Raw genomic sequence first — 14,302 nt, forward strand, 5'->3', positions numbered from 1 at the left:
AAAATATTTGAGGGAACTTGTATCCAAATTCACAACTGCCGGTAGTGTACATTCCGGAAGAACAGTAAGTACAAATAATTAGTTTTATGGTAGTAAATCCTGAACAGTCTACTTATTCTGTCGCGAATGTTTGTGAGGTGTCTCTTTCTACTGTGTGGAGACTTTTGAAGAGGAATAGGTATCATCCATACAAAATTAAAATGGTACACCAATTAACCGAAGATGACTTTGATCGAAGAACAGAATTCTGCGAAATCATGACGGAAACCATTGCAAGGCATCCTACCTATCTCCACAATATTTGTTTAAGTGACGAATGTACATTTTTTTCAAACGGCAATGTTCACAGACAAAATTGCCGTTATTGGAGTGACACCAACCTTCACGTTTTTTCGGAAAAAATATACCCAATATCCAGAAAAAATTAACGTTTGGGCAGGAATATTGCGGAACCATATTGTAGGATGTCTATTTCTTGATCAAAATTTAACGGTGGAACTGTATTTGAATAAGCTGGAAACTACTGTTGACCCTCTCATTACTGAAATCGTCAAAGCGAATCCTAATGAATTCGATAAGGATATTGTATTCCAATAAGATGGAGCACCACCACATTACTCCAGACAAGTAAGAAATTATTCAGATACTACTTTTCCCGGTCGTTGGATTGGCCGTCGAGGTCCTACAAAATGGCCAGCCTATTCGCCAGATTTGACACCTTTGAATTTTTTTAAGAGACTATTTGAAGCAAAAGGGGTACGAAACTGAACCTGCTTCAAAACTGTATGTACGGCAGAGAATAATTATTATTTGTAGAGATATTGACGTTACTGTGTTCGAAAATGTTCGGCGTGGAATATCGAGTAGGCTGTTCATATGTCAAGAAGTTCAAAGCAACCATTTTGAGCATTTTCTGAACTGACCTCAAGCTCATTACCTCAAATTATGTAGTTAAATGTCAATGTATTCAGGAATTTATTAAAAGTTCCGTAATTTTGTAATAGTTAAAGATATTGACATTAATATCAATCAATCAATCAAAATATGCTTCATTATCAAAGAATAACATCTTGTTGACAAAGCCTGTATAAATAAAACAAATTAAATTAAATTATATGAATAACATTTAGATAATTATTTACTCAGTATACATAGTATACATAGTCACTACTTTATAAAATTGAATTGTTGCAAAGCAATTAGTCGCTCATTTAAAATTTAAAATGTAACAAACAATAGTAGGTATATGATATCAAAATGTAAAGTTTTGGTATATTTATTATTAGTCTATTATATCCGCACAATATTCTTTCAAACTATAATAGATTCTATCGGAAAGAACTCTTTTTACAGCTTTTTTGAATCCAGTGTTGGACTGTATATTTTTGATATAATTTGGAAGATGGTTGTAAATCTTGCAGCCGTTATATATAATGGAGTCCTTAACTAGAGTGGAATATGGTAAAGGTAGTTTGATATGGTTACTTTGACGGGTGGCATATCTACTATCTGTAATGAAATTTTGTTTATGTTTATAAATGAGACACACTGTTTCAAGTATAAATATACACACTACCGTGAGAAGGTTATGTTGCTTGAAGTGAACTCTACACGAATCGCGAAATTTTAATTTACAGAGGTATCTCAGGGCTCTTTTTTGTAAAACAAAAACATTTTCAAGAACATTTCCACTGCACACTCCCCAGAATGGGATACCATATCGCAAATGTGACTCTATCAAGGAGTAGTATACTGACTTTGCGATTGTGTAACCTAATTCGTTTGCAGCAATTTTTACAGCATAACAACCAGAGGACAATTTTTCATTCAGGTTTTTGACATGTTCATTAAATTTGAGACCGTTGTCAATGTATAGTCCTAAAAATTTAGAAAACACACTGTTTTCAATGATCTGGTGGTTGATAGAAATATCAGATACTGCGCATTTGAAGGACACTATCTTGGTTTTTAATATATTGAAGGATGAAAGGTTTGAGTCGCACCACTCTTTAACCTTTATTATATCTGAATTGATGACCTGTTGAAGATCGTCTTCCTTATCTTTATGCCATAGTATGGTGGTATCATCGGCGAATAGTGTGAAACTTCCTGAAATGTCAAGCATCGTCAAGTCATTGACATATAGTAAAAACAAAATGGGACCTAAGACTGATCCTTGCGGAACACCACATTGTATATTACGTAAGCTTGCCATTGTTTTTTGTTTTTACTACTTGTGTGCGGCCAGATAAATATGTCGTGAACCATAAATGTGTCTTATTTCTGAATCCGTAATGGTGAAGCTTTCGCAGCAGTATCTCATGAATCACAAAACACATCCGCTGCAACTTCCCCATCATCATTCCAGTATATATTCCATATAAAACTGAAAAAATTGCATCATTTGTGTTCTTATTGCACTGAAATCCAAACTGTTTGATGCTCAATATATCACACGCCTGCAAAAAGTCAAACATTCTTTTCTTAACAAGTCTTTCGATGATTTTGGCTAACGTAGGAATGAGTGAAATGGGCCTAAAATTCACCACCTTCATAGATCGGTGTGACAATTGATGTTTTGAGAAACTGTGCAAATATGCCTTCTTTAAGGATCCGTTTATCAGAGATGCTAGATGGTTCAGAGCATTATGGAAGATTTTCAAAGATCCTAACAGAAATGTCATCAAATCCTGTTGCGGTTTTATTTTTAATTGTATGTAACGTTTCTTTCAATTCATCAATATTAGTGTCATACAAGATTAGGTTTTCATTAACATTGAAGTTTGCTAGAGTTATTAGTGGATCATAAGCTACGAGTATATTTTTGTCAATTCATCTGCAACTGAAGTATAATACTCATTTAATGTGTTCGGATTCAACTCCAAATCTACTTTCTTTTTGGGTTTTTTTTCTACAAGATCATTTACTATCTTCCAACTCTCCTTTGATTTGTTGGTGGAACTATCAATGCGATTTTTATAATAATTTTCCTTCGCTAACTTTATCAACTTTCGATATACTGATCTGTACATATTGTAGTACTTATGGAAAGAATCTGTATTTGTATATTTTCTGATATAATGCAGAGATCTCATATTTCTTGCAGAATTCTTTAATCTTTTTGTGAGCCAATGTTTCTTATGTTTATTTCTGATCTTTCAAATTGGAAAAGTATAATTGAAGATTTCAAGAAGTCTATTGTGGAAAACTTGAAATCTTTCTTTTAATGTTGTAGGTGATTCCCAATTCGTTTGCTGACATTTCAAATAGAACCTATCATAGTTGGATGTAGTGTATAGTCTACCATATTTATATTTTTTACTTTTGCATTTTGAATCAATGTTACCTATTGTGCAGAATACAGAACAGCCTCATGGTCAGAGAGACCTGCAGATACAATCGAACATGTGACTTGATTTGAATCTAAGTTACTGCATATGTAATCTATAGCAGTATTACTGTATTGTGATATTCTGGTATCCGATTTCACATTGACTGTCAAATCAAAAGCAGTCAAGAGGTTAATTAGTGACTGTGTGATATAACTCCCTTTATCATTGAAATTGAATGAATCTCAAACAAATAAAAAATTCCATGATATCTCACACAGACTTTGTTTTATTTGAATTCAAAGACTTCCTTTCCTGTCTTCTGCTCAATGAAAGACCCTATAGGTACATGGTTTCACTCAGAACCACTAATAACAAAAACAAATGTAACCACGGAGGCAGCTTCATCCACGTTCATGGAATTCAGGGTCAGGATATAAATACATACACTGTTGGGAGTTTTTCATTTCAAATTGATAGCACTGAATAACATGTTGGAAATTTTTCATGCAATTATTGATTCTCTATCACAAGAGGTCGTAAAATCGATATGAATTCATATCCATTACTTGGAATAACGTGAATAACTAGTGTAGTGTAATTTGATGTAATGGTTTCAGATTCGAAGCAATACGAGCTAAGTTCGTCAGTCTAGAGAAATTATATTACTCGTGAATCCTCAATCTACAAACTTTCAAACTTCCAACAGAGAATTTGGTAATCCGAAATCAAGGGTCACCAATTAACACCTTCATTTCCCGGAAGCCTACTTTGATTAACTGCTAACTAATGACATTGGTTGGTCAGTATTATCAAACCGACTTTAAAAAAGGAAATGACGGAATCCATCATCTACAAGTTATGCAATTCATATAAAAGAATACCACATGTGAAACATATTTTGGCTATTCAACTGGCAGTGTGAATAAAGGTGTAGTTGGAATTTTAAGATTATTTCAAGATTGAAATTTGAATTGATATATCAACACATTGACAACACAAATCATCCGAATTCTATCCTAAAAAACTATCCTCACACAAACTCATCATATGCACCCTTCTGACGAAAAGTCTTCAAAAATATATTACGTGGGTAATTCAGTGAGCCGAAAAACTAACATACCGAATTAGGCCTAGACGACGTGGCGCCGTGTTATGCATATAAACGAGAACATTTTCAAGTGGATTTTCCATTTCCACGGCTTTCTAGGGTCTCATCGCCAGTCGATTTGGTGAAGATGGAAGTCACGAACCTATATATCATACACAATTCTTCATCAGATATTGTCATGGGGCTGTGTGAATGAATATTGAATGGGAAACTCTCGTCAATAATAATATGGGGTTTGAGGACGAGGTTAACGAGAATAATGAGTTGTACATATTGTAAAATTCAAAAAAATTTTGTATATGTATACACCAACGTTCTAAATGTGTTCAGCATTGAATTCTGAATAACCATATAATTGAAATTGATGTTGATGCACGAACGTCGCTATCATATTAGTCTTCCAGGGGTGAGTGAGAAAACAGTGACCACCTGTGATTTGGATTATCTTGACATCAGTGTAGGTGTTCCTCAAGGATCAGTAGTGGGCCCAATACTGTTCCTAATATATGTAAATGACATCGTTAGAGCGAACCCATCCTTACATTTCACATTGTATGCGGATGATTCGTCCATACTTATCTCCGAACAATCTTATTATTCTCTAGAAAACAGATGTAATGAAGTTCTTTTTAATCTTTTTGACTGGTTCTGCATGAATTCATTACATCTAAATGCAAATACATCTTCATGAAAGGAAAAACAAGTATATAATATTCACGTAAATATTATTAATGAAGTTTTCGGAAATGTATCATCGATTGAAAATCGAATTCGTTCAGAGTATCATTCCTCGAACTAGGGTGAAGCGGACAACAAATAACAGGTTTGTCATCGCCCCACCTGCCTGTGAACGAGGTAACCAACCGCGTATCCGAAATTTGCCAATTCCTCGTATGAGAAAACAAAACTTTTCACATATAGTCACTGGGCAGTAGTTGTTTTCTGATAGGTTTCAGTCCATTAACCTACAGTGTGGGGAGTTGATAACTAGTCTAAACGAATTGTTCCTTCAGATCAGAGGTTCTCAAACTTATTTCGTCTACCGCCCACTTCGAGAATTGATTATTTTCTACCGCCCCCCAACTTTTTTTACTTTACTACATCTTAAGAATTACAATCGCAGTCATTATTTTAATAATTAAATTATGTGTGTCATGTGAAAATAGGACTTTCTGATGAGGGTAATGTGAAACACCATTTCGTTATATTAGGAAAACTTTTATTCATGTTATCAAAACAAACATTTCAATTTGAATTTTAAGACTGATCTAATTTGGAGGATGAATGTGATGATTTTTAACAAGTGTGTTAAGATCAGGCTCGAATTTATACAAAAACAGCCGTCAGTCACCGCGTTCGGTAATCTGCACATGATTTCTCTTTTTAGTTTGCAACGTTGCCACAGCACTATATAAACGTTCACACAAATACGATGATGAGAATGCTATCAAAAATCATTTAACGATGGACCACAATCCAGGGTACAATTTCGGGATTGGTTTTTGTATTTGTATTTTGTATTTTGATTTTCTCATTCGTTATCAGTTCTAAGAGTTCTTCTTCCAGCTGGGGTGATCCTGCTGTGTTGACATTTGAAAAAGATTCCAACACCCAGTCCGGAATTTCCAATTTCAAAATGTCCTGGAATCGTTCTGCGAAATCACTGTGGAAGTTCTCCAAGTGTTGGTAGTTAACAAGCAAGTCGTCGTTGTTGAAGATACTGCTGACAAATTAGGGAACTTGCGAAACTCACGTCTGCCGATATTACTCTTGTATGAGAGCAATTTGGTTTCAAAAGCAGCAATGACATTTTTTGTTTTAATCAAATTCAAGTCGTCACCTGAAGTTGAATAATTTATACAGGTCTGTCAAGTAAGCAATACCATTCTATGCAGTGATGAGGTTGTCGTGCAATTCTTTGTCGAGTCAGACAGTTACTTCTTAATAACCAACGCACTTCTGTGTGAAATAGCAATCGGTTGAAATCTTCATCATTAGCAACACAAAGCTGATTAAATAATATGTCATGCAAGGAGCTGCTTCGGTTTTTATTGCTTTTGCTTTTTCGCAACCAAATGTTGCCTATGCATGACATAATGTACAGCGAGCACATCTGGAATTTAGTCTTTAAGTACGCTATGAAGCCTTTGTGACGTCCTTTCATAGCCGGAGCGCCATCCGTAACAGCTGATATAATATTTTTCAGTGGAATTTATTTCTCATCACGAAATTTTTCCAGTGTATTATATATGGTTTCTCCTTTTGTATCCGTCTCTAAGTTTCTGGCAAATAGTAGTTCTTGATATATTTTCTCATTTTTAATAAACCTCAAGTATGACAACAACAATGCTTCATTTGTTGGTAAAGTGGACTCATCTAACTGAATTGAGAATTTAGAATTCTTCAGATGATTGCACAATGACACTTCAATATTTCCAGCCATCTCATCAGCTCGTTTTTGAAAGGAACTATTGCTCAAAGGAATTTTTTGGATAATATCGGCCGCTGGTTTATGGAGTACAGTAGTTATTACTTCTTTTATTGCTGGTAAAATTAAATCCTCTCCAATAGTGTGAGGTTTACCTGTTTGAGCAATTGGTAAGAAGATATTGTAGGAACCTCGTCTTGCTTAGAAGCCGCTGAAAAAAGTTTTGACACAGTTGGCAGAGCTGTCTTTTTTCTGAATGCATTTTATTCAAATGATCTTGTAGCCTTGAGGATCTCATCGCTTCATTCGAAAATGTTTTTTGACAAAGAAGGCACATAGGCGAAGATGGATTTGTGGGATTCTGGATAAATCCATATTTTATGTTTTCCGCGCTATACTGCCGTTTCTTCTTTTTTTTGCTTCCGACATAATTCTGTCTTCAAAAATGCCGAAATAAAGAATCGAGTATTGAAAAATTGCTGATGACACCTCTCACAGTATTCACCACCGCACATACAGCACTTTACCTAGCTAGTCGCTAACTAAATTCACATGTTTTCGTTATATCGTCGAATGACATTACTGGCTGGATGGCGCGCGCGCTTTTAAATGAGGCAGCGGGCGGGCCTAGTACTTTCGAGAATGGAGACTAGAAACTTCTCGCTTAGCATTAAAGCTTACAGCCATCTATTGTACAGTTGACAACTATCGGACAGGAAATAGTTACTGTGTAGTCCCCTAGATGGCGTAAAGGAGCGGTAAAGTTTGTGTTAAAAGCAAAAAAACATTTTCAAATTAGTCATCGCCCCCCCAAACCGCTTCAACGCCCCCAATCTTCTTTGTGCCCTTTGAAAAATCGATAGTTTGAAAATATAGTCAAGAAAGCCAAACGCCTAAGAAGGTAGATTTTCTCAAAATTTATCAATAATTTCTGTTATAAACAATACACTGGAGGCTATGTTCTCGTGAATTTTTCAAATGTTCCCTACACCAATGATCTATTCTTCTAAAAATCGACACAATTTCATTAGGACTTTCGTTAATAACATGCTATCACGGAATGAATAAGTGCTATAAAGTAATTTTCTGCCCGACCTATTTCCGTAATAGCTAGATCCATATAATCATACAATGGTGATATTTGGGTTGGCATTTGGTATAGCAAGATAATCATTAGGACTTCTGATGTATTATAAAATATGTGACCTTTTCGTTCACCTCGTTTTCAACACGCTTTTTAAATTAACACTTCTTTATTAGCTTCACTTCTATGTTTGTTTGTAACCGACTCCTTTGGACTCGATTTTGACTAACTTCAAATGGACAGATTTATATTTCATAAGTTCATCTCATTATCCTGATCAGAATCGCCAGGATTAAATAATTCCCTCACACAGTCTCTGTGTGAGAGAAAGGGAGGCAACCACAATGTTTGCGTATTCGTATACAGGGTGTTTATTAAATATGCGGTGAAATTTAGGGGACTATTCTAAGGATATTTTGTCTTTTGATGATTTTTGATAGGGCGCTTACTTTCGAAGATACGAGACAAAAAATAATTTCGACAATAACAATTTTGATAATTTTGAAATTATCAACGTAGACGAAATGAAAGTATAGCGTACTACACTGGAACTACTAAGTAATGAAAAATTTAACAATTCCTTTGGTACCTATCAACAACATTCCGATTACAGTGGAAGATGTGGAAGATTTGAGAAATCGGATAATTGCTGGGTGAACGCAGAAACGATCCTGGTGTTTTTGAAAGAGTTCGGGGGTCGATGAGGAGAAGAACCGTATCGAAAGCTTTGACCAAATCAACAACGAGACGAAGATATGGTTTACTATTATCTATTGATTCGTAAATTTCTCCCATTAAGTGAATCGTCGCATCTTGTGTTGATCTAGTCTCTCGAAATCCATATTGATCAGTAGAGAGTATTTTTCCCAAAAATTAGTCACTCCTAAAAATATAACTACGGAAGCGTAGACAAAGATTATTTGTTTATTTGATCCACCATAATTTCGACTTAAAAGTCTAAATATTGACTTTTGTCTTGTAATTTCTACTTTTATCTCGAAATTCTGACACTCTTTTCAAATTACTTCGACAGTGCTCCAATCTTCTCATAGTGGTATGTTTTTTACGAAGAAAGATGACAACCTACTGTGTGTATGTATATCCAAGACGCGCTTGAACATTTAAAGTTCATTTCTTTAGATTTGTTTCTTCAAGCATAGCCACTGACTATTAAGAAAGTTTTTCTTCCTTATTCAGAGGAATCGGGCAAATTTCGAATTTGCAGTTGGTTAGTACTTCGTCCACTAGATGGAGTGATGTTTTTGATGTTTGCTCCAATTTAAGACGAGGAATGAAATACTCTGAAAGAATTTCGATTTTCAATTATGGAATATAATTGACTTTAGGTCGATGATGGTCACTATCTTGCATTGAAGAGTGGCTAAGGAGCCCGAAACCGTTCCAAAATTGAAGTTCGACTCTTTCAGTTGTATTGCCAGTTGCATATGCAGGCAATTTTCTGTGAAGGTTCCTTAACTGACGCCTGTCGGATATAATCCAACACACTTCGTGGTATTAGTCAGGGGCTTAGTTGTTTTTTGATAGGCGTCAGTGTCCTCATGTAATAATCTAATAATTAACATATTATGAGCTACATAAAATTTATTTCACAATATTGTGTTATCAACTAGTCTTAAATTAATTTTACAATGTGTCATTATGTAATATTCAGATAAATCTAATGAATAAAATATTATTTTAACAAGCTATATAGTATACTATTAGCTATTGGTCCACCATCGTTATTCATAATATTATTATATTGACTTATTTCTACACTCTCATAGGTATCTAGATGCATCTTGTTACTAACTTGTCTGAATAATCTTATTGAACTGAAGTCAATGAAATGGTTTTGTTGCAAAATATGATGAGCGACTGCTGATTTTTCAGGTCTTCCATATTTCAAGTGTGCTAAATGTTCCTTATATCTTATTTTAATAGATCTTTTTGTTTGTCCATAATATTTTTCATTGCAGTCCTTACATTTAATTTCGTAAATTCCAGACTTTGCCAAATTCTCCACTTTGTATGACTTGTTTTTAAAACCACCTTCATACGTAGTTCCTTGAAAATCTTTCCAAAATTCTTCGTGTATTGGTGGTATGGAAGTGAGATATACAGGGTGTTCCTTAAACACATGCTAATATTTGAGGAGGAAATTCTTAGACCTATTTTAAGAAAAAACTTTCTATGGACGTATGTCCTAAACGCCTTAACTTTTGAGATACAGGGTGGCAAAGTTTTCAAAAATAATCAGTTTTTTAATAATAACTGAGATAATTTTGTAGACATCTTTGGCATATTTGGTACATATGTTTCATGCCTCAAGGCGCATTTTCTGATGCACACAAGTTTGTATTTTTTCAAACAGTGGCATCCCTACAGGTTTCGCATTGAATATTTTTGGGGAAAAAGTACTACGCCAATGCTTTCTTCTCAAATAAAATCATTTTCAAAATCCTCATTTATTTTTGAGAAAATTTGATCTCTCAGTATTTCTTTGACCGACGCATTATTTTCACTCAAAAAAATAAAAATCGACAGAAAGCAAATTAAGAAATTAGATCAATTCTGAAATGAATGAGAATCTGAAAATTGCTTCATAACGCATTACCAATTCCCTAATAATATTTGAAAACATAATCTGCAAAAAATAAATTTTTCACAAAAACGAGTTTTATTTTATTTTGTGACAGTAAGTCTAAACGAATAGCACAAATTTGTTAATTAGTAATAATACCAAAACTGATTATAAAAATTGTTGGAAGTGGCCACCTGCACTTAGTATGCATGCTTCCGCCCTTCTACGCATGGAATTACGCACCCGTTCGAATATTCCCGGCGTATTTCGTATAGTTTCACACGAGGCAACTATTCGCTCTCTTAAATCTCCTAAAGTATTAACGGGAGTTTTATACACAAGAGTTTTAAGGTGACCCCATAAAAAAATCTAAACTGTTGAGATCGGGGGATCTTGCTGGCCATTGCTGAGGTCCTCCGCGACCTATCCAACGATTAGGATAAACTGTATTTGAATGGTTTCGGACAATTACACTGAAATGAGCAGGGGTGCCATCGTGCATTTACCATATTCGATTCCTTAACGCAAGTGGCACATCTTCCAATAACCCAGGTAAGTCTTCTTCGAGAAAGTGTAAATAAGAACGACCATCAAGGCGTCGTGGTAGAAAAAATGGGCCTATTAGATGATCACCCATAATTTCTGCCCATACATTACCCGAAAATTGGTGTTGGAAATGGGTTTCGGTTATTGCCTGGGAATTTTCTTCAGCCCACACATGATTGTTATGGAAATTTTGAATGGCATTCCGAGAAAAATTTGCTTCATCTGTGAACAAAATTTGCGTCTCAAACTGTGGATTTAGTGCAATACTTTGTAGATACCACTGACTGAAGTTCACACGCTGTGGAAAATCTCTGGGGAGTAATGCCTGCATTCTTGAAATATGGTATGGGTATAACAAAAAATCAACCAAAATACGCCAAACAATTCGATGACAAATATCCAGAGTTCTAGCGATCTTCCTCGTACTCGTCTCAGGATGTTCCTCAATTTCTTGCAGCACCGCTTCCTCAATTTCAGGAGTTCTTACTACACGAAGTCTACCTTCCGGAGTCCCTTTCTTGAAACTACCAGTTTCCCCAAGTCGACGATGAATATTTGAAAAGGTTCGGCTATCTGGTAAGGCACGATTAGGCTTCTGTTGCATTACCATCGAGGCCATATACGTAATGCATTTGCGCCATTTCCGCATTCGTATAATTTACCATATTCACTGATATTCAGAAAAACAGCGGACTACCAAAATAACTTCAATAACACTTCAAAATCAATCAAAACGCGCTGTGACAGTTTTTAACACCAACATCTTACTTTAAAGCAACATCAATATTAGCTACTGACGTTTGTACATACAGAAAATTCGTTTTTTATTGCAATGGTGGGTACGCTGTTTTTTCTGCTTTTAATCTTTAAAAGAAATCACATATCGACAAACTTCATATTTCCAAGAGGTGCAGTAAATAAATTCTGCTACACGTCATTTATTCCAGGACAACTAAATTTATGTTTTCAAAAATTATTAAGCGGTGCTGCGTTATGACGTAATTTTAATTGAGAACAGTGCATCTGACAACAAACAAATACCTTTCAGATCCTCAATTATTTTGCAACAAATCTGATCTCTTAGTTTGCTTTCAGTCGATGCACGATACCGCATCAGATTTTTAAGGAATATCCTGGGTTTTCTTTGTCCGACCATGCGTCGGACAAAGAAAACCCAGGATATCAAAGAAAACCCAGCAAATCAAATGTGCTCGGAAATGTATGAAAATTTCAAAAATAATTTTTAATTCAAGATAAAGCAGTGGCGTAGTATTTTTTTCGCCAAAAATATACATTTCAAAACTCGTACGTACGCCACTGGCAGAGAAAATTGAGAAAATTGTACATCAGAAAATGCGCCTTGAGGCATGTAACATATGTACCAAATATGCCAAAGATGTCTACAAAATTATCTCAGTTATTATTAAAAAACTGATTATTTTTGAAAACTTTGCCACCCTGTATCTCAAAAGTTAAGGCGTTTAGGTCATACGTCCATAGGACGTTTTTTCCTTAAAATGGGTCTAAGAATTACCTCCTTAAATATTAGCATGTGTTTAAGGAACACCCTGTATTTATCTTGGTTTTTGTCCTTGTTGAAAGTCGAGATTTCGGTCATTCTTAACCTAAAGTTCTTCTTCCTTATTATGTTATCTAGAATACCCCTCGAGAAACCGTTAGTTGCTGCTATTTCCTGTATTGTACGGTTTTCTTTTGTGAACCTCTCATGTGTGAGGGGATGTGCTAGAAAATTCAACCCGGCACGTATGTGCTGTCCGCAGTGCTGTGAACTGTCAGGAATATACCTGTACGTGCTTCTCTAAACACATCGTATTCTACCCCTCCATATTGGCTCCTTATTATGAAAACTTCAAGAAAAGGAAGTTGTCCTTTATTTTCAAACTCATACGTGAATTTTATTGATGGAATTTTATTATTTAAAAAGGAAACAAAGTCCCCAATATTCGATTCCACATACATTAGCCATATCCTAGGAAAATACTTGACTTTTCTTTAGTTTCCATTTCGAATCTGCTCAGGTTTGCTCAGGTCTACTCAGGTTTGCTAGGTAGGGAGACAAGGCGTTACCCATAGCCGTTCCCTTCTGTTTTGTTTCATACACAAATTAGTGAGAAAAACAAATTCATCAATTTCGTCATTACTGAAATGATTTTTCTCTTGTTACATAACAACCGCGCGTTGAACTTTCTAGATCACCCTCGTACATACATTGATGAATCTTACGTTTGACTTTACCGAAGTCGTATTCCCGAAAGCCACCAACTAACCCATTTCGTAGATTCCCAACTAGTCACAATCTCCACTCCATTCTCTCTTAGATAACAGAAATACATCAACGTTAAGTTACTGGAGTCCCCGTCTCAGGTCACCGAAAAAACTCCAGACGAAATCAGCAATTCCCTCCCAAGACGACTTGTCTACTCCTCTAAAGAAACTCGTATATAGTAGAGACATTCCAGAAGTAATTATCGTCATCATTCTTTCCAGATGTTGAAGTCCTGCAGGAAACTGAGCATGACAGTTCGATCTCCGACGCTGCCAGCAGGAAGTCTTGGGGGTGGCGCACCATGGCAGATGCGACAGACTTGTTCGTGGATGGACAGACACGGCAGACCAGTGTCGCCGCCGTCGGAATACGCGAGGGGTGGCCCGGTGCCGCAACAGAAATACGGCTGGAGGTCTTCGAGCAAAGACAGGAATATAAGAAGAGTGAGTATTTCAAGTGATTCTTAATTTTATTGGATATGATTTTTTGACTCGCTACCAAATTGAAAATTGTTATAATTTTTTTGACAAGAGTATTACTTATGGAACATATAAATATTTTATTGAAACAACGATAAAAATTAAATAAAAACAACAATAAAAATAATGAATTGGCGCTCCGGGGCGACTTCATTGATTCCAGTGGCGCATTTGCTTTTTTAGTTGCAGGAAAACCCGGAGAAACCTGCAGCACCACATCATCTGAAGATATTGATCTAACAATGTCCTCTCTCTTATAAAACAAAATGTAGGGTGTCTCCAGAGGCTCCAGTAGATTCAATACATCGCCAGAACACTTCGTGACACGACTATCGTTAAACTTAAACCAGTCCGTTTCAACTTTGACCAAGGCGTAATAATGACCAAATTCAACGCCAGAACCACAGTGAACAATGACTGCATGAATATTATAATAGTGGTCTGCTAGATTGAA

At 35.6% G+C, this 14,302-nt stretch overlaps 1 protein-coding gene across 1 annotated transcript in view; it reads left to right on the forward strand.

Moving 5' to 3' along the window:
• The window catches only part of LOC111507443 (whirlin), a 132,986-nt gene that overhangs the window by 72,840 nt on the left and 45,844 nt on the right, over positions 1 to 14,302 (forward strand). The window contains exon 4 of the mRNA XM_023162747.2: positions 13,591 to 13,812. Within this exon, the coding sequence (XP_023018515.2) occupies positions 13,591 to 13,812 (222 nt within the window). The remainder of the gene's footprint in view (positions 1 to 13,590; positions 13,813 to 14,302) is intronic.

Source organism: Leptinotarsa decemlineata, unplaced genomic scaffold (assembly GCF_025532065.1).
Source record: "Leptinotarsa decemlineata unplaced genomic scaffold, Ldec_3_MD MMD2_tig00000505_RagTag_RagTag, whole genome shotgun sequence".
Lineage (NCBI taxonomy): Eukaryota > Metazoa > Arthropoda > Insecta > Coleoptera > Chrysomelidae > Leptinotarsa > Leptinotarsa decemlineata.